The 26004-nt window shown below is 39.3% G+C and overlaps 6 protein-coding genes and 2 pseudogenes across 7 annotated transcripts in view; 4 read left to right on the plus strand and 4 right to left on the minus strand.

Moving 5' to 3' along the window:
• The window catches only part of LOC145468786 (uncharacterized), a 33456-nt gene extending 20158 nt beyond the window's left edge, over nt 1-13298 (minus strand). Inside the window, exon 1 of the mRNA XM_081452483.1 lies at nt 13047-13298. Within this exon, the coding sequence (XP_081308609.1) occupies nt 13047-13127 (81 nt within the window). The 5' untranslated portion in view covers nt 13128-13298. The remainder of the gene's footprint in view (nt 1-13046) is intronic.
• On the minus strand, nt 2292-2807 carry LOC145468836 (histone H2B.1 pseudogene; annotated as a pseudogene).
• Nucleotides 3006-3556, plus strand: LOC145468831 (histone H2A pseudogene; annotated as a pseudogene).
• On the minus strand, nt 3944-5156 carry LOC145468840 (histone H4). Its single transcript, XM_081452532.1, has one exon. It carries the CDS (start codon nt 5070-5072, stop codon nt 4761-4763), a length of 312 nt encoding a protein of 103 aa, XP_081308658.1. The 5' UTR covers nt 5073-5156; the 3' UTR covers nt 3944-4760.
• LOC145468850 (histone H3) lies at nt 5522-6876 on the plus strand. The gene has a single exon (XM_081452541.1). The coding sequence runs from the start codon at nt 5569-5571 to the stop codon at nt 5977-5979; it is 411 nt and encodes a 136-aa protein (XP_081308667.1). The 5' UTR covers nt 5522-5568; the 3' UTR covers nt 5980-6876.
• Nucleotides 7304-8068, plus strand: LOC145468821 (histone H1.0-like). The gene has a single exon (XM_081452524.1). It carries the CDS (start codon nt 7490-7492, stop codon nt 8048-8050), a length of 561 nt encoding a protein of 186 aa, XP_081308650.1. The 5' UTR covers nt 7304-7489; the 3' UTR covers nt 8051-8068.
• LOC145468814 (GTP:AMP phosphotransferase AK3, mitochondrial-like) lies at nt 8561-12740 on the minus strand. The gene is made up of 6 exons (XM_081452517.1): nt 12320-12740; nt 11434-11540; nt 11166-11231; nt 10752-10802; nt 10258-10325; nt 8561-9401 (listed from the first exon to the last, which is right to left on the minus strand). The coding sequence occupies exons 1-6, from the start codon at nt 12723-12725 to the stop codon at nt 9305-9307; spliced, it is 795 nt and encodes a 264-aa protein (XP_081308643.1). The 5' UTR covers nt 12726-12740; the 3' UTR covers nt 8561-9304.
• Nucleotides 12741-25995, plus strand: LOC145468791 (pumilio homolog 3-like). 2 transcript variants are annotated; one of them, XM_081452490.1, is made up of 20 exons: nt 12772-12803; nt 14355-14448; nt 14880-15277; nt 15953-16076; nt 16528-16603; nt 16743-16836; nt 17550-17616; nt 17861-17930; nt 18058-18162; nt 18834-18937; nt 19548-19623; nt 20291-20389; nt 21031-21084; nt 21595-21675; nt 22236-22378; nt 22756-22901; nt 23537-23610; nt 23819-23909; nt 24945-25041; nt 25303-25995. In XM_081452490.1, the coding sequence occupies exons 2-20, from the start codon at nt 14393-14395 to the stop codon at nt 25427-25429; spliced, it is 2082 nt and encodes a 693-aa protein (XP_081308616.1). In that variant the 5' UTR covers nt 12772-12803; nt 14355-14392; the 3' UTR covers nt 25430-25995. The 2 variants fall into 2 exon arrangements, with proteins under 2 accessions (XP_081308617.1, XP_081308616.1); XM_081452491.1 differs by lacking the exon at nt 14355-14448 and having other exon boundaries at nt 12741-12803.
• The last annotated feature ends 9 nt before the right edge of the window (nt 25996-26004 follow it).

Consider the following 26004-nt stretch of genomic DNA (forward strand, 5'->3'; position numbering starts at 1 on the left):
TAAAAAATATTTGTGCGAAAAGTAAACTAATTTATACCAATGGTAGAGGTGCGAAATTGAATAAATTAAGATTAAGATAGCTGTTCAATGTTCATGTTCATTCCAATGAAGTGTCAAACACTGGTAATGAGTTCAGTGTCTGTTCAAAGCCTAAACAAATACTTTCGCGCGAATGGAGTCTGACTGTGTGTTAAGGCTCGGTTTCTTCTTGCGAATCCACAACATTTCGTGGATCAAGCAATCGAACTTTCCCTGACATTTCTTTAGGATCTTAAAGTTGTTAGTCAGGTCACCAACTGTATCAACTCGGTGTTCATTTTGAAGGTGTTTTCCGATGGCGGTAAATCGGTGTTCCTCAATGCGCTTGTAAAGATGACGGCTAGTGTAACCGACGTATTCTGCATCACACAGATCACATATATAGTTATAAACAACGCACTGTTGATTGATCAAAGGTGGTTTTGGCTCTTGTACTTTGAGATCATCGCCAATTTTACGGCTTCTGAACACCGGCTGTAGTTTGTGATCAAGTTTATTATTTATTACTCATTGAACAGCTATCTTAATCTTAATTTATTCAATTTCGCACCTCTACCATTGGTATAAATTAGTTTACTTTTCGCACAAATATTTTTTAACTTGAAAATGGTGCCAGGATGACACCGAAACGTCGTTGCTCAGTTTTTTCACTAATCTTTATTGTTAACTGCATTACTTGTAGGTCCTCATTAATTAGGCTAGGGCGCGCCGTTTTCCTTGTCGATTCGTTGGTGGCAGGTTAAAACTTTAGTCTTTCGTTTTCGCCGTCGTTTGTTACACTGAATATAACTAAGGTACGGGAAAACTGTACAGGGTATATCTTTCCCACATATTTCCGGTACACATCTATGTGGTCAACATGGTCAAGAGTTTCTTTAGCCTGCGAGTAGGCTCGCGTTTACGGATCACACTAGCCTGGGTGCCAGAGGTTTTTCTTGCGCGGTTTCCGGTGTCGGTCATGTCTGGGGTGCTTACCATTTACAAAAACCATCCGGTTGGAAATTTCAGGCATAAACATTAAACAATTGAATGCCACGTTGCGGGAGAGGGAATCGCTATAAAGTATATCCATATCAGCTAGAGAGACTTAAAAGAGCAGAAAAATAGCATCACCTCAAATCACAGCCCATATTTTCAGAAGCTTCCCAAACGGAATGGCGCGAACCATTTGATTTTTCAACTGGAATTTCCGGTTTTCCCATGTAAATGGTAAGTACCCCTAGTCTCTACTGGGACCCGGGCTTCGCTTTGCGAAGCCGCGCACGACAAAAACAAAACCTCTGGTACCTAGGGTAGGGGCACACTCGCTCTTCACCAGACTCCTCCCTTGCTCGGCGACGCGCTCCTCCCCGCTCACGCTCGCGCGTTTGACTCAAAGGTACATGTGAGCCTGCTCTCAGGCAAAAGAAACCTTTGACCTTAAGACAAAACTTAATGTAACAGAAATCTGCTTAATCTGGAAAATTTTCCGGCTACTTGTGCCTTTTACCACAAGAACCCTTCAAAAATATGTGAAAATAAATATGCGCGTTTGACTCAAAGGTAAATGTGAGCCTGCTTTCAGGCAAAAGAAACCTTTGACCATAAAGACAAAACTTAATGTAACAGAAAACTGCTAACTGAAATCTAGTAAATTTTCCGGCAACTTGTACCTTTCACCACAAGAACCCTTAAAAAATAAATATGTTGAATCCCTGAAAAAGGGTTCCCACTGTATGGGTAGCCTTGCGGTAGGAGCAAAGTATGTAACCGCAACGCCACCTTGTATGGATAGCATTGCGGTAGGAGCAAAGTCGCTTTCCTCGCGCCACCAACGATGAGAGCCCGGCTACTACTGTATGGGATGGTGTTAAATTAATATTACTAGCATCTAACATGCAGCCAGTGCTGTTTTTGTTTCTTTTTGGCTAAGTTTGCCGTTTAGAGAAAGGAGCAATTTTCAGCCTCGATATTCTTATATAAAAAAGAGTGTATCGTGGTTCTCTTCGCTGTAATTCTAAAAACTTTCCCAACTTTAGCACGGCATCGTTCGTTATATTGAGAAATAGGCAGAGGTTCGGGAAAGCATATAAGCTTAACGGGTACACACAGAGTATAGATATTTGGACTGTAGTCTGCGTAGCTGGCGGTTTAGTTGGGGTGGAGCGCGCGAGCTACCGTCGAAAGCGGCGATGCCGCGAGCAGCCTGGTGGGAGAAATGTACTGAAGAACTATTTCAGAGACGGGCTTCTTATTGTGCACTTCCACGTTTGCATTGATTGCGCTTTGAGGAGGGCTTGAAATGGAATAAGGCCAGTTGTCATTGACTTTTGTATCATTTGGTGGCTCCTAAAGGAGCCGTTTGTATTGGCGGGAAACCCACAAAGTGAGTTTACTTGCTGCTGGTGTACTTGGTCACAGCCTTGGTTCCTTCACTCACGGCGTGTTTGGCCAGTTCACCAGGTAGAAGCAGCCTGATGGCGGTCTGGATCTCGCGGGAGCTGATGGTTGATTTCTTGTTGTAGTGGGCAAGACGGGAAGCTTCGGTGGCGATGCGCTCGAAGATGTCGTTGACGAACGAGTTCATGATGCCCATGGCTTTGCTGGAGATACCAGTGTCAGGGTGAACTTGCTTCAACACCTTGTAGATGTAGATAGCATAGCTTTCCTTTCTCTTTCCCCTTCTCTTCTTCTTTCCATCAGCGGCGGCCTTTGCCTTACCGGCTTTCTTCTCGCCTTTCTTTCCTGCAACTTTGGGTGCCATGTCTGTAGATCAGAATGGATTTGAATGAAGACTAGATGATGCGTTTTGTATTTATAACAAAATTTAGAAAGGATCAATTATCATAAGGATCGAAATGCTCGATTCCTGATTGGTCATTTTATGCCTTATCGACCTTTTGAGGTCATATTTTGCATCTGGTTTGTTTATAGCACAAGGAGTCTTTGTTTTATATTGTCAGATGCAAAGTTCTGATTGGTGCATTTCGATCTTCTACAGTTGAATAACCTCAGATAAAATTCGGCGCGCTTAAAATTTGTTTTCATTCTACGAGAAAACGATTTTCGTGAGTACTACTGTATTTTCAATCATGTCTGGTCGCGGTAAAGGAAAGGCAAAGGGTACCAAGTCCAAGAGCCGCTCATCCCGAGCAGGGCTTCAGTTCCCAGTTGGTCGTATCCATCGTCTTCTCCGCAAAGGCAACTATGCTGAGCGTGTTGGCGCCGGTGCTCCAGTGTACTTGGCTGCCGTGCTCGAGTATTTGAGCGCCGAGATCCTGGAGTTGGCGGGCAACGCTGCTCGTGACAACAAGAAGACAAGAATCATTCCCCGTCACCTTCAGCTGGCTGTCCGTAATGACGAGGAGTTGAACAAACTGCTCGCCGGTGTCACCATCGCGCAGGGAGGTGTTCTTCCCAACATCCAGGCTGTACTTCTGCCTAAGAAGACCGAGAAGAAAGCCAAAGCTTAAATAAGCTTTGACTCATAAACAAACGGCTCCTTTAGGAGCCACCAAATGTTAGAAAAGTCACGATCAACTAAACTGTTTGTAACACTTTTAAATTTATTTTCTTTAGCTAAATCGACCGTGCTTATATCAGAACCAAGCCCCAATGATCAAGTATTCGTTTTGCGAGTCATTTAGTTGTTGCGTTCACATTAGAACACTAATATAAGTCTGACTTAGGTTCACGCGGGTGATTTTTCACCCGCGTGAACAAATGCGCGATTTCTGTCTTAGTGTCGGCAAACTCAAACGATCTAAGCATGACTGAGGGCTTGCTTAACTGAGAAACCTGATAGCAAAAAAATTTCAAAAGCGCGGAGTTTTATCAGATAGAGATTCCCGCGTTAGGCACATAAACCAAAACAAAACCTAACTTAAAGAAATTTAAGACGTAACTCACAGTTTTGCAAGGGAAGAATTTGTCTTCTAATGCCTGAACGCTCAAGCAGACTTCGGGTGACTTGGCTTGACTTAGGCTAAGACAGACAGTGTGTGAACCCAAGCACTAGTGAGCCATATGGAGTTAGATCCTCAGCTCCTTATGAAGGTGTGCCGTTTTTCCGCAGCTTAGTTGCTTTCAGGCCAAAAATCTTTCACTCTTTTCAGTTTTCTACGCCAGGACACCCAAGCTAAACAAATGCAAATTTTACTTAGTCTTAATTCTTTTATCATGCTAATATCTATATTCATGCAGCAATGCGCACACAACACTCTAACGTGTAACAGTCACAACGGTCTACCTAAATTTTTTCCTCCGAGATATAAGTGGCTCATTTGTAACAACTGTTTGGATTCTTTCTTCAGTAGACTGATAGACTGCGAGCAGTCTATTGCTCGAAAAAAAAAAACGTAAAACAAGTGAGCGTTCGAGCGTGACATACGAGGAGTAGCCTCGAGTAGCGCACGCTAACGACCGCTCACTTCTTTGCGTTCTGCCTAACGGATTTTCGAGCAAAATAGACTGCTCGGAGTAGACTATCTTTTGCCCAATTCAGTCTGCGCGTAATTACGGTATAAAGAACCTTTTATGTTACGGGGGGGTTTGGTTGTAATTGTGACAGGAGAATATTTTACAATGTAATAATCAAACGCGCATCGAGTACTCAAGTGAACTATCTTTCGATGTGACTGAAAAACTTTTCTTTCCGTGCGACAGTCTATGTTGGTCATGACTTTTGAGAGATTTGGTGGCTCCTAAAGGAGCCGTTTGTTTGCGTTGGCAGACTGTGCAGTCTAACCGCCAAATCCGTACAGAGTACGGCCTTGTCGTTTCAGAGCGTACACCACATCCATGGCTGTCACAGTCTTTCTCTTGGCGTGCTCGGTGTATGTCACAGCATCACGGATCACGTTCTCAAGGAAAACTTTGAGAACACCACGAGTCTCCTCGTAGATCAGGCCAGAGATTCGCTTAACACCGCCACGGCGAGCAAGACGACGGATGGCTGGCTTGGTGATGCCTTGGATGTTATCACGAAGGATCTTTCGGTGACGCTTGGCGCCTCCTTTTCCTAGACCTTTGCCTCCTTTACCGCGACCAGACATGTTGACTACTACTCATGTAACTGTATTAGCCCAGTTTGTCTCCGTTCTTCTTTTTTCTATGTTAAAGGAGGACCTCTCGGAAAACATAATACCTTTTCTCCTATTGGATAAGAAAAGACAACAGAGCAAAGGGTCAGATTAACAGACTCATCCATTATTAGCATATTCACACAGATCTTTCTGTACAGAGAAAATGTCTTTGCCAATGAGAAAATTTCATTCTAACCCTAACATGACCTAACATTGGAAATTTTATAATTATTTCAACCTTTTGAAACGATTTCATCGTACCAATGCAATCTTTCATGCCTTATAAAACCTTCAATTCTACCTGGGATCGAAATATACTCACAGAACCGTGAAATGATCTACGGTTATCGAAACGAACCAATGAAATCTTATAGTTTTCGACCAATCAAGAAGCGTCCCGCCAAGTATAAATCGCTTGATAAATTATGAGTTGCTATTTTTCGTTAAAACGCGATCGCTCTCAGTTATGGCTCGTACAAAGCAAACTGCTCGTAAATCAACCGGTGGAAAAGCTCCACGAAAACAGCTCGCAACAAAGGCAGCTCGTAAGAGCGCTCCTGCGACCGGTGGAGTCAAGAAACCTCATCGTTACAGGCCTGGTACGGTCGCTCTTCGTGAGATCCGTCGATACCAGAAATCCACCGAGCTGCTGATCCGCAAGCTGCCATTCCAGCGTCTCGTGCGAGAAATCGCTCAAGATTTTAAGACCGATCTGCGTTTCCAGAGCTCCGCTGTCATGGCTCTTCAAGAAGCTAGCGAGGCTTACCTTGTTGGTCTGTTTGAAGACACCAACTTGTGCGCCATCCACGCCAAGCGCGTCACCATCATGCCCAAGGACATTCAGTTGGCCCGCCGAATCCGTGGAGAGCGAGCATAAGGTGGACAGCACAGTCCTTCACAAAACAAACGGCTCCTTTAGGAGCCACCACATGAATAAAAGCAATGACCGACACGTACAAATGAAATCACAGACGCTTTCATTTCAATAACTTTTGTCTTCGAAGTTGAAACCGAACATGAAATGTTTAGTCTGTTGTTATAACACCAAAATATGAATCCCCTTGTCCAGTTTTTATTTGGCAGTAGCACTTATTTAGTAAAATGTTGAAGAAATGGACTGATAAAATCGTTTTGCACACAAAGTCTCCAGACACCATATTCCGCCATTTTGTTTCCAATCAACGGTGCCAACTTGAACTTCGTATATGATTCGACATTTCCCCCTTGAAATTCTTCCCTGAATGTTACACTGACACGAAAATAACAGGGTTTTACGTCAGATCATACCCTTTTCAAATTTCTTGATCTAACAATCATTTTCTTCAATAAATTTTAGCGCCACGTTCCCTGAAGGTTCCAGTGGATACGGTCTAATAGGGACTATTAACAGGGCTGGGTAAATTTACTAGTATATTACTATTGAGACGGTCTTTCGTTCAAGTTTATATTGCGTTTTTGAACTTCAGGGCATATAACCTGACTCTGGCGTTTTGATAAGATAATATATGCAAATGTTTCCCCGCTGGCACGTTTTGAGAAATTCGGCAAGTGAGAAATTTTCAGCTTTATCTTTCGTCATATCATTCATTTCTACAGATCTAGAAATGTAAAATCACTTGTGTAAGCACTTTTAAGACCATACAAACGTTAGAGCGAAACTAGAACAGCCCTGGTGGGCATCTGGGTTACTTACTAACTAAATCTGCTCGAAGTCTAAACCAACAACGACGTGTTTTGTTGAAATTCTGTTTTTGTAGTTAAGTGGATCACTGAATCTCTACATCAAATTTATAGCCTGTAAATCACAATTCTCAGCAGTTTTTCTCATCTCTAATGGCTGGTATGCCCCTGATAAACCTCTGGGCTTCAACAAGTCGGAATCAGTCAATAAACTGACGGGTTCAGAAGTTTGTACTTGTTGGGCAGAGAAAAGTGAAGTTTAGCCACCGAAAATCAGTAAGGAGGTCCAATTTTCTAATAGCTATTTAAACTTAAGGCGTTGGTCTTTATTGAACTATTCGAGATTTTGAAGAGTAGTGACTCTAACAAAGGCTAATTTGTTGTTAATACAAAACTTTGTTTAGGATCTTCTTGCTTTACAAACTTCAAAACTTTGAGTTCCACTCTTTGCCAATCTTTGTCCAAATATATTTTTGCTTTTCAACCTTGCAAATATCACAGGTACCAATTTTTAAAGTTAAGTAAAGTAAAACTCTTTAGAATACGATTTTATCTTACAAAACGTCGACTAAAGTAGCACAACATTTGAGGACGCCATCTTCGATACCTTGTTTCCTCGGTGGTCCGCATTCGGCAAATATCTTCTACTTCCACGCGAATAAGTTTATTTCGAGTCTTCAGTTCCGAAGTGATTTTAAGGTTGCAACATGTCCGCACCAGCAAAATCCCCAGTCAAAAAGAAGTCAACAGCGCCTAAAAAGCCAGCTGATCATCCACCTTATTTGGATATGATCAAGGCTGCCATTTTAGCGCTGAAGGAGCGAAGCGGTTCTTCCCGCCAAGCCATCGAGAAATACATCAAAGCCAACTACAAGGTTGGTGAGGTTGGCTCGCACTTGAAGATAGCTTTGAAGAGAGGCGCCGCCAGCGGCAAGCTTGTGCACACCAAGGGAGTTGGTGCTTCAGGCTCCTTCAAGTTGCCCAAGGAGGAAAAGAAGGAGAAGAAACCGAAGAAGAAGCCCGCTGCAAAGAAGAAGCCCGCCGCCAAGCCAAAGAAGCCCGCCACCAAGAAGGCAGCGAAGAAACCAGCGGCAAAGAAGGCTGCAAAGAAACCAGCGGCGAAAAAGCCAACAGCAAAGAAACCCGCAGCTAAGAAACCGGCAGCAAAGAAGCCCGCAGCTAAAAAACCCGCCAAGAAAGCGGCCAAGAAACCCGCGGCAAAGAAGCCCGCCAAGAAGCCTGCCGCCAAGAAAACGGCTAAGAAGTGAAGTGCGACGATCCTTCAATAAACAAAACGGCTCCTTTAGGAGCCACCACATACAAAAAAGGAATTATCAACGAATATATTGAACAAATATCATTATTTCCGAGTTGGTTTGTTCGAAAGTTTGAAATCAATTACCGTGAGAGCTCTGATTACAAGTCCTGCCCGACTCTCACCCATTTCTCTTATTTTATTCATTCGTTGATAATGTTATTACAATCCATTCAGATTCTTTTCGGGGTGACTTGGGCAGCTTCAATAACTTCAAATACCACATAGAGAGTTTTCTCAGCGTGACAGAAAATGCTAGGGTGAATGGAGTAAATTGCTTCGAGCTAATCATTGTTTTTAGACTGCTTCTAGTGCAGGAGTCAACAGTGGTATACTAATTGTGCAAATATACAAAAATTATGTCATTTTCAATCATTCAGAAAATGATTTTGTTTCAGTATTGCAAACAGAGGTCATCTAAAGCTCATAAATGTATCACAGTACAGTAAATGTAATAAAATAGTCTGCACTTTTAAGGGTTGACTAATACGAGACAGAGAAACCTTTTGAGTAAAACTGACAAGGCTCTGTGATCGGTTCTGTTTCAGCAGACAATTCCAATCCAAACAACACACTGTAATAATTAATACACCAAATGCACACACTCCCAAGTCTTTTATTATAGTTCTTATTCATACAACTAGTCGAGCATTTTGAAGTTACAGTGTTACTACTTACTAATCTCATATCTGTGTTATTTTATGGTAGTAGTTTGTCTCACAATTCAGAGACTAAAGGAATGACACTTATAGCCTGTTATCACTAGACGATACTCTTTTCTGATAATTGCAAAATGTAGTATGTTAATAATTTTACATTCATTCTGACTATTCTTTGCATAAACCAACCAATCATGACCAATTACTAGCATACCAAACTAATTACTACAGGTTACAACTACCACAATGCAATCAATTTTCTATTCCCTAATGTTGATTCAATTTTTGTTCAAGAAGCAGGTGATGAGAAAACTTCAAAATTTATAAATTATAACTAAAAAATATTTTCTTGATGTATAATATTATTTTGTCAAACCAGAATATCATATCCAGACAAATTTAATTCACCATTCCATGTGTCCTGAGAGATTTCAATTCACCGAACTCAATCCTACCACCCCCAAAATATTTTATACTCAAATGAAAGCCAATAGTTTATGTATTTTCTGCAGCCAGTTTATAGGAAAGAAAATGAACCCAGAATATTCTTATTGCTTGAAGAAATTCTCAGCAAGATAATCTCTAACTTTGGGCCATATTACATTTGTTTCCGTCCCAGAAAACGACTTCAGTGTCCCCTGTTTCCTGTAAAATATAATGAAATCCAGTTACAAATGTTAATGAAAACACCACAGAATGAAAAGGTACCTAGTCATTAATATTAATATCCAATCCTTGACCATCCAATCACGTTTTTGAAGCATTAAGTAGACTTGCAGCAGTTTTACTTTCAATAAGATATGAACCAGGTGGCTGCCTTGGTTATTGAGAGGTCTGAATTCAAGCCCTCAGGCTGGGGACATCACATTGTGTTCTGGGGCAAGACATCCACTATACTCTCACAGTGCTCCTCTCCACCATGGTGTATAAATGGTTACTGGAGAATTTAATGCATGGGGGTAACCCTGTGATAGACTAGCATCCCATCCGGGGGGGAGTAGAAATACTCCTAGTCGTTTCATGCTACTGATAACCAACAATAAGTGCCAGCCTGATGGGCCATTTGCCTCATATGATGTCTTTCCTATATCTGCAAAGGTCTCTTGAGAGAATCATACCTGTAGCCATTTGCACACATTGCAGGCCTATTATTCTAGGTCATATTATCTTGCCATTACAGGCAAGGAAATCTTGTAGAGGTTAGGCTATTCAGATATAACTAACTATTGGCCGGCAACATAGGCATGCAATACGTGCAGAGTCTATACATCATCATGTTGTTCCAGAAAATATCCACCCCTCCATGGAGGGTTTAGTTTTGGTTTGCACTGCCCCCTGCCCAACCTCATCCATCTGGAAATTCCAGTCTTGGTTCATGCTTTCCTTTGGTTTTTGAAACCCTCATCCCCCTTGGAATTTCAAATAACCCTCCTTGGAGTGAGTATGGATATTTTCTGGAACCACACAATGCACAAACTTTGTCCTAAACATTTGTACTTACAAATAAAAATCAATTAAAGGTTTTGTCATGTCTTCATATTGCTTTAGTCTCTGTCGCACAGTCTCTGGCTGCATTAAGAGAAAAATTCAATAATGTTGAGTTGATGTTGGAATTCTACATCTGCAAAAATTACCTGATGAAGAATATAAATTGAAAACTTAAAAGTTTTAACTTAAAATTTATCAATAACAATACAATACAAGGTATGATCACGACAAAGAAAATACATACAAAACTCCAGGAACTAATTATTTTAAGAAATTTTGAGGTGAGGGGTTTATATTAAATTAGTACTCATGGCAACACAAAATTTTCTTGCTTTGAGGGGAGAAAGATTCAGAGTAACATGATCAAAGTACTTAAATTTCAGATGATTTTTTTGTGATATTTCTTAGAAAAGTAAACAATATGATGACCACTAATTAAAGAAAATTGGAACAAAGAGGGCCAAAATTTTAATTTGCTTTTGAGACTAAATTCAACAAACATCAGACCTTGTCATCATCTCGTTGAACAAGATCTTCTCCGGTGTCGTCATCTTTTCCCTGCCAACAAAAATAAGTAGGCTAGTGTGTTTAATTGAAAGCTGTTCATGCATTTTGTTCACAGGCAAGACATTTTTATTGTGCAATTCTCTCTACCTAGGGCCAGGCATAATTCTGATAAAATACCAAAGGGGAGGGGTAGAAGGAAAAAGAACTCTCTGTGCTGAAAAAAAGCAAGGTCCCAGAGTGAAGGTGGGTCCTTTCTTGCTCCAAAATCAGAGAATGTACCACTAGCACTACCATATTGTAGCATTAAGAGAAATATGTAGGAATCAGTAAAAACATTAGCTGAAACACTCATTAAACATCTTACTCAGTCATAAACACACACAGAATTCAGTACATTAAATATTGTCCACTTACTGGTACTTTAGGTGGGTTGAAATCCAAGTTGTAAGTCTTACCACTAGCTGGATGAATCCAACGTTTCTTCAAAACGAAAAATTATCAGTTCAGAACAGTTACTCTCTCTTGACTACTCTGCAATTTTTTTTCTAAGGGGGGGGGGGGGGTGGGAAGAGCCAAGGGACTGAACTTTAGTTCCTTCCATGGGTAGTCTTGTAGTTGAATTACTGGTTATTAACTGGTCACCAATTGCAGTGAATGACAAGAGTAATCAAATTAAACTTACTGAAATTCTATCAATAATTGTCTCAAAAGGAACATCTAAGTTAATGACGACATCAAGCTGCTGTCGCTCTCCAAGCTTTTCAGCCTGCATTACAGTCCTTGGAAAACCTGTAAATAAATTTACATTCACTGGTGTCAGTGATAATTACATTGCTATCACTACTAGTCACAACATCACTAACTTAATTTTGCATCAACTAGATTGTTTTAACTGATTGTTACCAATGATCTATTATTTTCTCAATGTTCATAAATTCATTTTACCTGATGCAAAATATAAAAGAAAACATCAATTCAACTGAACAAAGAACTATAAATCCTACTGTTAGAATTGATCAACACTCCATGCCTTCACAAATGTTCTACTGAGATATTATGCCCTACATCTTACAACTTAAGGCAGCTGTTATCGTTTACAATTAGAAAACAACCGGAAAAGTTACAACTAAATGCAAAATAGAACACATTTCACCTTTATCAAAACACATCTGGTAAAAATTGATCATTGCAGGAGTTGGAAATAATATTTCTTTCGAACAGACAACAGGTCTGTTGCATTCCTTGCAGTCCTCACGATATGCACTTTTCTTACAAATTATTCTTCGGTCTTCAAATTCATCCGTCTGCTTTTCACTGTAAATTATGTGCCGTTTAAAAACAACTTAGCAGCTGACTTGAAAAATTCGGCTCTCTCTCAGAAGAAATACGAAGGTGTATTTGTCAGCTAATAACATTTCCGTTCGCTATATTTGATTTTGAACCAACCCCGCCCAGATCTCGGGAGTACCTTTGCAAAGATTGTGTAAACACGTGTACATACACGTTCATCAACTTCATGTGTACTATACCACTGCAAAATATAATTGCATTGTTCGCACCTCACATACCATCTAATAGCCAGCTCCCTCCAGCTAATTCCTTCATTTTGTTCATTATAAGTTCTATCATGATTTCGTCAGGCACGAGTCCTCCCTTTTCCACGATCGCCTTCGCCTTTAAGCCAACCTCTGTACCTTCTTTAATTTGTGAACGGAGAACATCCCCACTGGATAAGTGTGTTACCTTGAACGTGTTGACAATCCGTTCAGAAACAGTTCCTTTACCTGATCCAGGTGGACCCATGATAAGAGCACGTACTGGTTTCGACGACATGTTTGACAAATGAATCTGACGGATCTGCTTGATGGGAGATATGTCTGCACAAATCAAACGAAGACGACGAACAGAATGCATCTTATATTGTGGAAGGTAATTTTTATGGAGTGAGGAGGGCGGACTGGGAATTAAAAACATTACGCTGGCAAGCAAACAGCTGGCTCAGATATTTGCACGTGGGTAATTCAACATGGCGGACGCTGAGCGAAAGAAGAGGTGAGTGATCGTTTTGTTCAAATTTTTGTGTTTAACGATAAAAAATGATAAAAAACAGCAGAGTGAAACTGCTGTTATTTCCTACATATTCGCTCGAACATCTCCAATAGTAAATTCAAGACTTTTCCTGGTGGTCTTATCCCGGTCTTATCTGTTTTGTGATGACAAAGTAAAAAGTGCATGTAAGCACCCAGGGAATCATTAACAGTTAGGTCATACCATGTGTTAGACGCACATTTAAACTTCATGTAAACTTCTTCTTACCTTCTTGATCAAGACAATTTGCAAATTTTGCAAATTGCTTTGATCAAGTAAGCTTAACATCTAAGGATAGTTGGAATTCATGAGTATAATGGGCTATTCCATTTAATATCTGCACCCCCCCCCCCCTATTGAGGTATTACTTGAAATCCGCCCGCAGATATCCTTTTTTGAGAGGGTACCCCCTTGGATTTAGATAAATTGGCCACCCCCCGGAAATTTTGCGACTTTAATTTTCATACTTACAAACCTCTTCAGACGTCTTCAGCATATGATTAATTTTATTGGGGAAAATGGCTGATACAAAATGGAAGGATCGCTTTGCACTGTCTTTATATATAAATATATATTGTCATATTGATTTTTCACAAATTCTACTCTTCACTGAAGCCCTGAAGAAACAGAAAGCACATAACTTATTTACAAAACATTACTTCCTACACTAATTAAAATCAGTCACTTTCAGACAAAGAAACCTTGGAAATATGACTACTCAGAGCTAAATGGGGGTAATGAGAGGGTATGTCAAGTGACCCCAAACTAAGAAGGATAGCATAACAGAATAGTAATTATCACTTGAAGATAATCATGCATGTAATAACAATTATTATCTCTAAAATTTGAAATAATTTCCTTCCCATTTACACCGGCCGGGTTTTATGTGGCAAATGTAGGGGAGAATTGATTATTGGCATGGAGTGAGTGAGCTGGGGGAAACAAGAGAAAATACACAATGCTGTGTGATATTTTGCATGATGAGTAGGAAAACAGTATACATTAACACACAAACAAAGAAGGTGGAAGAAGTGTGAACTTCATGACAAAATGTCAAAACTCAACATTTGTTTTTCTAATAACTTGTAGAACTGTAACTGGATAACACTGAGTAATGACATCCTTTGGGCGTAAGAGGAAATTGAGCAATTTCAGAGTATCTATCTAACCTGAATGTGTCAAAATCCTTTGTACAATGTGACACAAAATATCAGGCATCCTTATTCAATGACCCCCCCCCCCTCCCCCTCGGATTTCCCCTAACCTCAATAGGGGGGGTGCGGATATTAAATGGAATGGCCCAATATGAGATTGGAATAGCTGGAACAACCCTAAAATATTTCAGTGATTCTGTTCAGTTGGAAAACTACTGTTGAACCTCTGCAAATGGCCACTTCTATACAAAGGCCAGCGTTTTAAGCAATAACTGTTGTACACCAATTCTTACAATTTACTGTTATTGGGAGCTGCATATCATAACAAACTCTCTCTAATGCCAACTTAATTTTACTCAAGGATGGACAAATAGACAGGTATCTAGACACAACCCAGGCATGACCTACATGTGGGAACTACATTTTGACTGTAGAGTTAGGAAAGGCGAAACAAGGCAAGACTCTCAACCCACTATAACATAGCACTGAAATAATCTCTTTCTGATTAGATTATCAGAATAGAAAAAGTGTTTATTATTTTCAGCCTTTTTTCTACCATGCCAGTTATCACCTTTTTGCCCATAGTTTTGTCAGAGATGTTTTTCTAAGTACTTTGAGTGCATAATTTTCAACAAATTTTTTCCAGTGACAATTTCATTGAAAGAGCAGCTCAGGACCCCAATACATGTAGTTTTTGTGTCCTTTTCATAGTGCACTGAATAGACCAACTGGTTTCTCTATATAAGTGATAAACAATTACATGTACAGTATGTTCTACCGACAAGAGTCTGTATGGCACAATAAGGAGAAAGCCATTTAAGTCTGGGAAGTTATTAGTAGCCTGCATATGCTTCTTATTCATAAAATTTGTGTATTTATTTGTTAGTGGATCAAAGAGTTTTAAGAAGAAATTCAAAGGGAAGGGTGATGATATCAAGCTTAAAGTTAAGCCAAAAAAGTTTTCCAAAGATGTTAGAGGAGATAATTCACCAGGACAAAAAAGGAAAGCTCATGATGTAGATGATCGTGGAAAGAAAAAATTCAAGGCAAAGAAGTGGAAAGATGAACAAGGAAGACAAGATGGGATCAAAGGACACTCAAAACAGGAAAAAGAAAACAAGAAAAGTAACAAAGATTTTTCCAAAAATGACAAGGACTCGCAGCATAGAACTAAGTATGGACAATTAAATAGTAGCAGAGCTATGAAACGAAAACTAGATGGCGGTGGATCTAAAGACTTTGTTAAAAAGAGGAAAACATCTGGCCCAGGAGAACAGAATAAAGGTAAAAATTCATTTTAAGTATGAAGACAAAACTTAATATTATAGTTTATAAAATTATTATTGATTCATACTATTTACCTGAAATCTCTGTTGCAAATGGGGTGCAACTTATCTGTGAGAATGTTTACTACGGACTGGGAAAATTCTCATTCCAATGAATTTATCAACATTGTTAAAGAATATAAAAATCCATTTGCCAGGTGTATCAGTATTGTGTAGTTCCAGAAATTACCCACCTCAAGGATTCCAGTGGGGAAGGAGACTCAAAAGCCAAAGGTTTCAATGGAGAATATGAGTTTAATCTGGAATTTCCAGAGGGATGGGAGGGTTCAAACCAAACAACCTTCCATGGGAAGGGTGTGGGTATTTTCTGGAAACACTTAATGCACAATCAAAGCAATCCATAATTTTGATGACTGTTTTGGACTTGTAATTGTAATAGTGTTGTGGAGACATTGCATTGTTTGCATTGCTTGGATTGAGCGCAACGACAAATAACCTTTATTTTCCCATGGCAATGTTTATAGCACAAAGACTAGCGGGGCCAAGCAAACAACTGAAACAACTAATTCAAACTGAATAGAACATCACAACAGCCATACCAGGAGATCTGTGTTAAGCACAAGTCTTCTCTGACCCTGTATGTACTCAGCTTGGCTCTTATTCTTGTATTTAGATTCTGATGAGAAGCCCAACATCTGGCGAATGAAGAAAAAGGAGAGAAAAGACTTTCGTCGAAAACAAGATGAAAACTATGACTTGGTCCACAATCTCAAACAGCTCTATGAGACTATTAGAAGGTTTGTCAACTTAGGCATTTGAGTGTTCAAGGTTGTAGCAGACGTATCAGATTTCAAGTGGCCCATCCAGCTGGAGCGTATCCCTGGTTTCTGTAGCATGTAGTGACTAGAAGTATTGCTACTGCCCCCGAGGGATGCTAGTCCATTGCAGGGTTACCCCCAGCATTAAATCTGCTGGTACCCGTTTATACACTTGGGTGGACAGAGGCACTGCAAGAGTTAGTGCCTTACCCAAGATCGCAGTGCAATGACCCTGGCCAGGGCTCAAACCCAAAAACTGCTTGATCCAGAATCCAGCTTGCTCACAAGTAGGTCACTGTGCCTCTATAATTAAAGGCATTAATAAGAGTTAATGTAATTAAGAGTTCAACAAATAAAGTCTGTTCATTGTTTTGCTTTTGAAAAGTTAAGATAAACTTGACTCACTGTTTGTTTGATTTGTGTTTTTCAGAAAAAATTGTTCCGAAGCTGAGAAATCAGAATTGGTAGAAAAGATTTTAAATCTAATTGCTGGTCACTCACATGAAGTAAGTATACTTTATCCAATTAAAACCAAAATATTTGAATCATTCTGGGCAAATCTTGATTATGATCTCAATTAATAATAAATTATCTTAAAATTGATGAAATCAATCCTAATTATTTCACCATTTCCATAATTTTTAGGTTATTTTCAAACATGACACAGGACGTGTGATTCAAGCTTGTGTTAAATTCGGCACTGTAGAGCAAAGACAGAAGTTGTTTGAGCAGTTTAAAGGTAAATTCAGCTGTCATGTGACAGATAGATTTATCTGTGTCAAGTTACTGAGCAGTCAAACATCCCGTAAGTAGAATGATGCCTTTGTGTTCAGAAACTGTCCGCTTAGCAGAAGGGTCCGCTTATGGGAGATTAAAAATATGGTGTTTGTATGTGGCTGTGACCATGGCCACTGTACATGCACATTTATGATTGGTGTCTACAGTACCTACAGTACCGCTCAAAAGTAAGTTACCACCTCTCAACTCGTTTCTCGCGAGACAAGAGTCTCGAGAAGAGAGTCTCACCTCGCGAGAACCATTGAAGTGTATATTTTGGAATAAATTACAAGCAGTTAGCTTGCGAGAAAACAATTAATTTCTGGCAACACGGAGAAGTTTACCCCACGAGAACATCTGGTTTTGCGGGCTCTTGTTTTACATGCCACTTCAAGACAGCCAACTTTAACTTACAAGCAAAAAACTTAAATATGAGTAGTGTACATCACTGGAGGGTTGACTGTATAAAAAGGAAATGGTCTAAAGATTGGTATAAAGTTGAGAAAAGGCGAAGAAATCAACAATGTTAATAACAATATTATAGGATTGTTTTGTGTTAGTGTCCTGTATGTCATGGCTAGATGTGGTTTTTCAGTAGTTGATGACTCTCTTTGATTAGTTTACTCAGTCAGATTAATTGCATGACTTACAATTTTGCTATTATCTTAATTTCAGATGATTTTGGAGAGTTGATCAAGTCAAAATACTCAAAGTTCTTTGTGAAAAAGTTTTTAATTTATGGGTAGGTGGTAAAATTTGTCATTTATCAATGAAAGCAGTTTGTAAAATCCTACTTACTTTGATTTTTAGTTTATACTGACAGCAATAAAATGTTTAATTTGTCCAGCACTCCAATGGCATACACATACCAAGGGACTTGTTAAAAATAAACATTTTTAATAAGGTATTACAGGAAAATGAAACAGTGGCATTCAATTAATAAAATTTAATAATTAAATGTAATGAAAATTGACCTTGTCATACAGAACAAAGAAGCAGCGTGATGTCATTATCAAGTGCTTTTATGGACAAGTCCGCAAACTCATCAGGCACAAGGTCAGGAAGTTAAGTCACGAAGCTAGACACATATTAAAAGGCAGTCTATGGCCAATGTTTATTAAATTATCATTAATTAAGTCAGCAATTATTATTAACTCACTATTATATCCTTATTAATTTTCAGGAGGCATCATCTATTCTTGAGACTATATACAGTGATTATGCAAATTCTGCACAAAAAGCTTTTCTCATCCAGGAGTTTTATGGAGCTGATTTTGCTTTCTTTAAGGTAATAAAAAATATTGAGAACTATCAATAATAATTATAATATCATGCTTCTGTAATGGTTAAGTCTGCATACAAGCCAAGTGGCACATCAGGCTGGAGCTTATCCCAGTTTCCGTAGTATGAAGTGACTAGGAGTATTTCTACCCTCCCCTAGATGGGGTGTTTGTCCATCGGAGTAATAATAGTCATAAAATACAATGTCATGTGGGTATTACTATAAGTTGCAAACAGTGTTTTATTTTAAATGTGGAATAGATTAAATAAATTAAATTATTATGTGGCAAATGTTTTCACATGGAAAAGGAGAATTATTATAATTAATTGATTTCCTGAGTGGTATGATAAGCCTGGTCTGGTGGACTTTGTTGTTTGCTAGATTATTGAATCCATTACTTCTGGGACAGAAAAGTAACCTGTTTGAACTTTGTAGATGTCAGGTGAAATAATGCCATTCAGAAAAACCATTGGGCCAGCACACAGTCAGTAGCTCACCTTGTGTAGATGAGGGCCTCTGTGTAAACTAAAAAGTAACTTTGGGAAAAAATTTTCAGAGTTCAAATTTACAGTCTACATACATGTACAGTGCTAGTGAGAAATCTCTGATCAGAGTCTTTTATAGATTAGTTATAGATTAGTTACGGATGTTTATGGATGTTTCATCTCTTGTTTCAGTCATCAGAGTTGACTTCTTTGGCAAAAGTGTTAAATTCTGATCCAGCCAGGAAAAGTGGAATCCTCAAATACATGAAAGATGCATTACTTCCTCTTGTAGACAGGTAAAGTTGAGAATAGAGACTGTCAGTATGTATACATAGAGTCCACAGATAAGAACTAGATGCATATCTAGATTTATTTTTCCCACATACATGTAAGGGATCTGCAGTCAGGAAACACATCAGAGAGCAACATGGAAGGGACCCAAGTGACATAGATCTTAGATTTAAGATCGCACTGAAGTGGGAGAGCAAAGTTGATTGCTTTTTATTAAAGAACTAAAGCCAACTTTGAACAAGCAGTCTGACTCCATCCGTGCAAAGTTATTTTTATAGCACAGTGTTTTTGATATTTCTCACTTATTGTATCTTTGTAATTTTTGTCTTATCTAGCCTTTGTTTTTTTTTGCCACTTTCATAATTTAGCAATGCTTAGTGCATATTTACATATTTTTATCTATTTTCAAATTCTCACTTTTATTTTACCCATGTATGCAAAATTTGTTATATCAATTCCAAACTTAAAAATGATCTCAGCGAGATCAAAATATCGTTTGATTTTATCTCTAGTTTTTATCCTAAAATGTGTTTCAAAGAAACTGCTCATTAGAACATCAGTTGAAACCAAAACTAAGACTTTTTTTTTCACAAACTGCAAATGTTCTTTCTGTAGATCAGTCATTACTCACAGCATAGTACACAGAGTCCTGTTGGAGTACCTTACACACGCTGATGAAAATGCAAGATTGGTATGTATTGCAAAGAGTTTTTTAACCAGAAACAGCGATTGCTGAATAGGAAAATGATAGTAATATATGTTATTATATGCCTAGCTCTGTGTGCAGGCAAGATGAATCAAATCCTGCACTGTGATTGGCTACCCGAGCAGGCAAGATGGAGCTATCTTGCCCACTCGGAACTACCCCCCATGTCCTGCAAGAAACATTTCCCTGAAAGCCATATAAAAAATCCTTTATTGACCAAGCTTGTTCGGTCAAGATCGCTTGACATTGCCCTCGTTCTTTTTTTTGCAAGCTTATGGACTTCAACTCCGTCTCAGTCCATAAATAGGCAAAAAAAAAACTTGGCCAATATCTGGCCATCTTGACCGAACAAGCTTGGTCAATAACCCATACAAATTGGGCACAGGCAGGATCACTCCTCAGGGTCAAAGGGTCTTAATGGAGCAATACATTTAGACATCTGAAGCTCATAATCAAAACTAAAACTAAAGACTAAACAGAGAAATAAAATCGTAAAAACCTATGCTAATTACACTGTAAGATTGATCGGATATCCAAACACTGTCAACTAAGGTAATAGTTTTCTTTGTTTAAACATGAGGAATTATTAAATTAGTTTAAGAAAAATATATACCTTCCAGTTAAAGCTAACATCAATCATCATTTTTCCCAGGAAATGATTGAGTTGGTCAAAGATTGTGTAGTCCTTATTCTTCACACTCATGATGGAGCCAGGGTTGGCATGCACTGTTTGTGGCATGGAACAACAAAGGTGAGGTTCTCTTGGTACTGTTGATGCTATTTTAAATGCAGTTAAATGCAATTTAACTAAGTTAACAACAAAGAGAAGCTGGCCCTCATCAGGCAGTCAGTGGTTCCTAGATGTTAGGTCAGGCACAGTGCAGGCGCAGTGCAGGCGCAGTGCAGTCCATCATAGTAGCATGTTTAAGCGTAGCATAGTCAAGTGGTTTTTCGGTAGAGGTGCTAGTTATTTTGCCTTGTCTTCTTCTTCCCCTCCCTCCTCATGCCTTTTCCCCTGTTATTTCAGTGTAATACATGCCTGTTTTGGGGCTCATGGCTGGGTTGTGCAAATTGCCATCCAAGGAAGCGTTTTACTGTCTAGGTGCTAGCTGATCTCAGTGGAGGCCCCCAGACATCCCAGGCACCCATCTTCCAAACAGCTTGATGCTGTTGTTAATGTTCCAACAGGATAAAGGAAGTGCACGTATTCAGCATGAGGCCAATGTTAATATTATTGCTATAAAATGACACTGGCATACAGCACATGGCATTTTTTTCTGCTTTGGAAAAGATTTCATGCTAAGAATAACCTACTTTACATTGTTCAATATAAGCAGGTTTCTATGTCATGTTATTTCTGACTGTTGCTTCTCTTTTCTCATCTCTGTTTAGGATCGTAAAATACTTATCAAGTCTTTCAAGAGTTATTATGTAAAAATCTGCAAAGTAAGAAGTGTTCAATGCTTTTTTAAAATATGACTCATAATGGTTAACACAGTTATGAAGCTAAAAAATTAACTTATTGCATGTTGTGGGTTACTTTGATTTACTCCAGGGTATGATTCACTGGTATAAACTAAATGACTCGCATAGAAAGATAGAGAAAATTAAAGCTAATTAACCATCAAATCTCCAAAATTTCTAGTGTGTCAATGTGAATATTTCTGCAGTTTCTAGAATATCTTCTGCAAACAGAAATTTTTACTGCAAAACTTTTACAGTCAAACCAAGTGAAGATCACATTAATGAATTAGTTATTTGAATATTGAACCCTCTAGTCAGTCCAAGAATAGTAGGTTTGATATTCAAATAATCAATTCATTATTGCACCCCTTGAAATGACTAGAGTGTTTGAATATTCAGATAATCAATTCATTAAAATGTAATCTTGAAGGGTACACTTCATTTGGTTTGACTGTAAGATCACAGCATTGAGAAACATTCCTTTTTTTTCAGGAGGAGTTCGGTCATCTTGTTCTTCTAGCGTTGTTTGACTGTGTTGATGACACAGTACTTGTCAAGAAAATTATGTTCTCGGTAAGATTCGCATTGTTTTGTCTTCAAGAGTGTTCCTATTTTTAAATGGCTACGAATTTAAAATATTATTCTTTTATATGCATTTAAATCAGCCTCACTGAACTCATTTGAGAGTAAAAATTCTGTTAAATCATCAACTCAAAAACCAGATCAGTAAGGTTAATTTTAATACTTACAAAAAAAATTCTAATTGGCAGTCATTTATGAATAGAGTCTATTACGATTATCAGTTGCAACAAAGCTTTGGTGACAAAGTTATGGGCTTAAAATATTATTATGGTGTTGCCAGAGGCAACTTTCCTCATTTCCAGTGGTGACAATATCGTCGCCTGCAATTTCGCGCGCTTTCATTCTTTGTCAAAGTATCCGAAGCTGTTTTGATTCTATGCATACATTTTGTACAGCTAACTGCAATAGTATTAACTGTTTCCAGGCTTCTCGAATTATGTGATTTGAGACTGTCATCTTATGCAAGCCTTTTTTATTGTGGACCAAACTGACATGTAGATGAATCTGTTAAATCACTCAGTTCTAAGTTCTTATTTTTATTTTCTTCACAGGAAATCCAGCCTTCCCTTGAAGAGTTAGCTTTAGACACATATGGCAGGAAGGTTTTAATGTATCTACTGGCTCCCAGAAGCCCAGCTCACTTTCATCCCAAAGTAGTTGAGTTACTCAAGAAAGGAGATGGGAATTCTATTAGGTATAGACAATCACGTGAATGTGCTAATTTAATTGGATAACAAAATTAGGGCCTAATCAGGTTGTTCAAAGAGAAATAAAAAAGCTCCTGCCGTGACTGGCAGCAGCTTTTTGCTGTTAGTTTGCAGGTTTCATTTGTTTCTAAACTTCCTGTTGGTACTATTGGTGTTTATTCCCTGGAAGGGCAATGTTTACTAATTTGGTGGATAGCCTGTGTTGTGGCTGGTGTCCTGTGCATGCAGTCAACAGTTCCTTCGTTTGCTTGCTCGTTTTTTTTTTTTTTGTCTTATTTCTTGATCCACGATTACTACTGGTTAAAGACTTGATGGTAGCGTTAAATGAATGTTATTAAAGCATTGCTTGTTTTCGTTTTTGCAGCAAAAAAGATTCAGAACAGAGACGAAAAGAACTCTTAGAAGGCATTTCTTCTGCTCTGTTACAGCTGGTTGAGAATAACGCAGAAGAATTGTTATTTGATAAAGGAGGCTGTCAACTGGTTTTGGCTGCACTTCATAAATGCATCGGTACGAGAATACTAAGGCTCCATCCACACTACTCCTGAAGAATTTGAAAACGCAGCTTTATTTCTACGGTTAGGCCTACCGTCCACACTAATCCGTCACGAAAACGGAGCTTTTCGAAAACGCTCTTCAAACCGGAGGAATTTGAAAACGCCAGCTTTGTGTTTTAGTGCGGACGGAAAACATTTTGAAAACGGAACTTTTCGAAAATTGGTGACGTTGCTATAATCATGTGATTTCCCTGGCTGAGATTTCCTTAAACACAAATCCAAAATGATCGGTGATTTTCAAATTCCTCCGGCGTAGTGGACGGAAAACATTTGATGCATTTTCAGAGTGAAGCCTTCGTTCTCAAATTTCTCCGGCGTAGTGCGAACGGGGCTTGAAACAACTTAGAGATAATAACGATCCTTCTAGTCTTATATTTGTGTTATTTGGGGGGAAGGAGGCGCCCGGTCAAGTATTAACGATGCGTTAGGATCTATGGTGTTTTGAACAATAATAGAACTAGCTTCTCCACAGATAAAATCTAGACCAAAACATGTGCGCGACCCTAAGATACGCAACAGGAGTAGAAAAATGAACCTGAGTTGAAACTTTAGCATTTCCTAAATGCTGGATGTGGTTTTGCCTTCAAGGTGATGTGAGGCCAGCAATGACAACCATATCCGATTTGGCCAATAGGGACCTGGATCCTGCAACAGATGATGAGGTAAGAAGGTTGCACAAGAAAAGTCAGTTCCTTACACAAAGACGAGTGGTTGTGGCTCATCATTTCCTACGCTTAATTGCCACGACTTGCTCAGGCTTTTCCTTACTGTGCAGAATCTTTCCCAGAGCATGGCTGGGAGATTTTTCCAGTCTAAATTTGTTTGGTAACGCATTTTGTTTTTAATTTCTGTATTTTGTGGTTTTTTTAGGATCATATTGTCAAAAGTGCTGCTGGACACTTTTCTTTAAAAAGACTTATAAACCAAGACAAGGAACGACTTCAGTCTGCAGGCAACACAGGTAAACCACAAGAACTTTGTAGTATGCTACGCTTAAATTGCCCCAAGACGACCGTCGAAATATTATGTATTTGTAAGGCATAGTACTATTATTAGTTGAGTAAGGTTCGACGAAAGTTTGGTCACCATGTCTTAACGTGAAAATCGTATTGTTGTCACGGGCAATTGGCTCCGTTTCCAGTGGCAACTTGTTGGCCTTTGACGTCATTGGCAGCAAAGCGCGCGAAATTGTAGGCAACGCGACAGGCGACGCACGACTGTTGATATTGTTACCAATGGAAACGAGAAAGGTTGCCCGTGACAACACCGTAATTTTAAGGCCAAAACTTCGTCACCAAAACTCCGTCATGCCATAATACCATAATGGTTTGAACCCAGGAGTATCAGTAGTTTGTCTTGTGTGATCGTCTGGGTGAGGGTAGTTCTGAAAAGAACTGTATTTGCTTGCGTGAGGGTCAAAAAAATAGTGCTGTGTTGTTTGTTGCCTCTTGAAGTTCGCTTTTTTCTCGTTCAATTCGACACATTGTTTATTCTTGTTTTCACGAATAAGCCAATATTTAAAAATTAGGCTGCATGTGAGGCGCGGTGGCCTCGTGGTTTGTGCGCTCGTATCCGGATCGAGGGGTTCGGGTTCGAGTGATGGCCGGGCGCACTGTGTTGTGTTCTTGTGCAAAACACTTAACTCTCACAGTGCCTCTCTCCACCCAGGTTTATTAAGAGTTTTCGGTGAATTTAATGCTGGGAGTAACCCTGCGATTGACTAGCATCCCATCCAGGGAGGAATAGAAATACTCTTAGTCGTTTCATGCTACAGAAATCGGGATAAGCTCCGGTCTGATGAGCCCCGTAAACATTACGCTGCGCAGCGTTCCTGTACGAAAGAAAAAAAATGTATTTCTCTGCATGCATTCTGGCTGCGCAAATGTTGCGGCTTGACGAGGCTGCCTCGCGTGGCCAGAGTGCGGAAAGAGCTCTTCGATCGGAACGCTTGCTGTGCGCGTATCACTTACCTTACTTTGTTTTCTTCTTGATATAGATCAAGTGCTGTTTAGTAAATTGCTGCTGGACAACACAGACGCGGGCACATTATTAGAGTGGTGTAAGGTGAATAGAGGTGCTTTTGTCGTGGTAAGGTAAGTTGGCTCTTCACAGCTGTTATTCAGTCGTCACGCAACACAACCCCACCGTTAGCAGTGAGAATAGCCTCCTAAGCAGGCAGTCTTTGGCTCGTCTCGCAATCTTGGAAAGTAAGATTGCGCGACGAGCCGTAAGAACGCCTGCGTAGGAGGCTGCAGTGACAACGAACTTGCGTGACAACATGATGAAGGAGATAATCTTATGTTTATAGACCTGTTACTTGCATGGTTTAAAGTCTAGTATTTTTCTTTTTTCAGTCTCCTGGAGTCTCCAGTCCCTGGAGTATCAGACACAGTGAAAAGTCAGTTACAACCAAGAGTTGCAAAACTGAAGAAACATGATTCCAAGGGAGTGCAAGTCGTGTTGAAACTTCTTGAAAATTGATACGTGTAACGTCATTCTCGGAGCTTTTTCTCAGCGTCCCTTCCCATCCCCCATCTCGCATCTGCCATCCGGCATCCCTCATCCTCCCATCCCCATCCCCTTTCTTCCATTTCCCATTTCACATCCGCAAACCCACCTTTTCCTCACTGGAATCAAGGCTGAGTGGTGTACAGAAACGGCTTTGGCAGTCCAGTGACTGGGATGATGTAAACATGACCATGTAACAGACACTTAATTTGCTTAAATTAAATTAAATTGCTTAATTTTTGCGCACAACAAGATCGCAGAGCAAATACAAAATCAACGTAATATTCGTGAGATATACACTATACTTTGGGGTAAAGTGTTAAATGTCTCTTTTAATTAAATCTCAACGCAGTGGGAAAAACTGCGTGTAAAGAATATATTTAGTTGTCAATGTATTAGGAGATGCTGTTACTACTGCTAATGGCGATGCACTAAAAGGCTGCTGTATTTGTTTCGCTCTTCATCCATTCATCATTCATGATCTATTGCATTAATTTTTAAAAAATAAAGTCACATGTATTCTCATACACAGACAAGTTGCCACAAGG

The sequence above is a fragment of the Orbicella franksi genome, chromosome 14 (genome assembly GCF_964199315.1).
Source record: "Orbicella franksi chromosome 14, jaOrbFran1.1, whole genome shotgun sequence".
Classification (NCBI taxonomy): Eukaryota; Metazoa; Cnidaria; class Anthozoa; order Scleractinia; family Merulinidae; genus Orbicella; species Orbicella franksi.

Bases quoted from the DNA above. Each gene is read 5' to 3' on its own strand.
- LOC145468840 (XM_081452532.1), bottom strand. From the start codon at position 5,072: ATGTCTGGTCGCGGTAAAGGAGGCAAAGGTCTAGGAAAAGGAGGCGCC.
- LOC145468791 (XM_081452490.1), top strand. From the start codon at position 14,393: ATGACCTACATGTGGGAACTACATTTTGACTGTAGAGTTAGGAAAGGC. The intron at 22,379-22,755 runs GTATAGACAATC...TCGTTTTTGCAG, and splicing joins GGAGATGGGAATTCTATTAG to CAAAAAAGATTCAGAACAGA. The intron at 25,042-25,302 runs GTAAGTTGGCTC...TTCTTTTTTCAG, and splicing joins GGTGCTTTTGTCGTGGTAAG to TCTCCTGGAGTCTCCAGTCC.
- LOC145468814 (XM_081452517.1), bottom strand. From the start codon at position 12,725: ATGTTTTTAATTCCCAGTCCGCCCTCCTCACTCCATAAAAATTACCTT. The intron at 11,541-12,319 runs GTATGTGAGGTG...ATTTATTTACAG, and splicing joins AGGGAGCTGGCTATTAGATG to GTTTTCCAAGGACTGTAATG. The intron at 10,326-10,751 runs GTCTGATGTTTG...CTCTTAATGCAG, and splicing joins TTCAACGAGATGATGACAAG to CCAGAGACTGTGCGACAGAG.
- LOC145468850 (XM_081452541.1), top strand. From the start codon at position 5,569: ATGGCTCGTACAAAGCAAACTGCTCGTAAATCAACCGGTGGAAAAGCT.
- LOC145468821 (XM_081452524.1), top strand. From the start codon at position 7,490: ATGTCCGCACCAGCAAAATCCCCAGTCAAAAAGAAGTCAACAGCGCCT.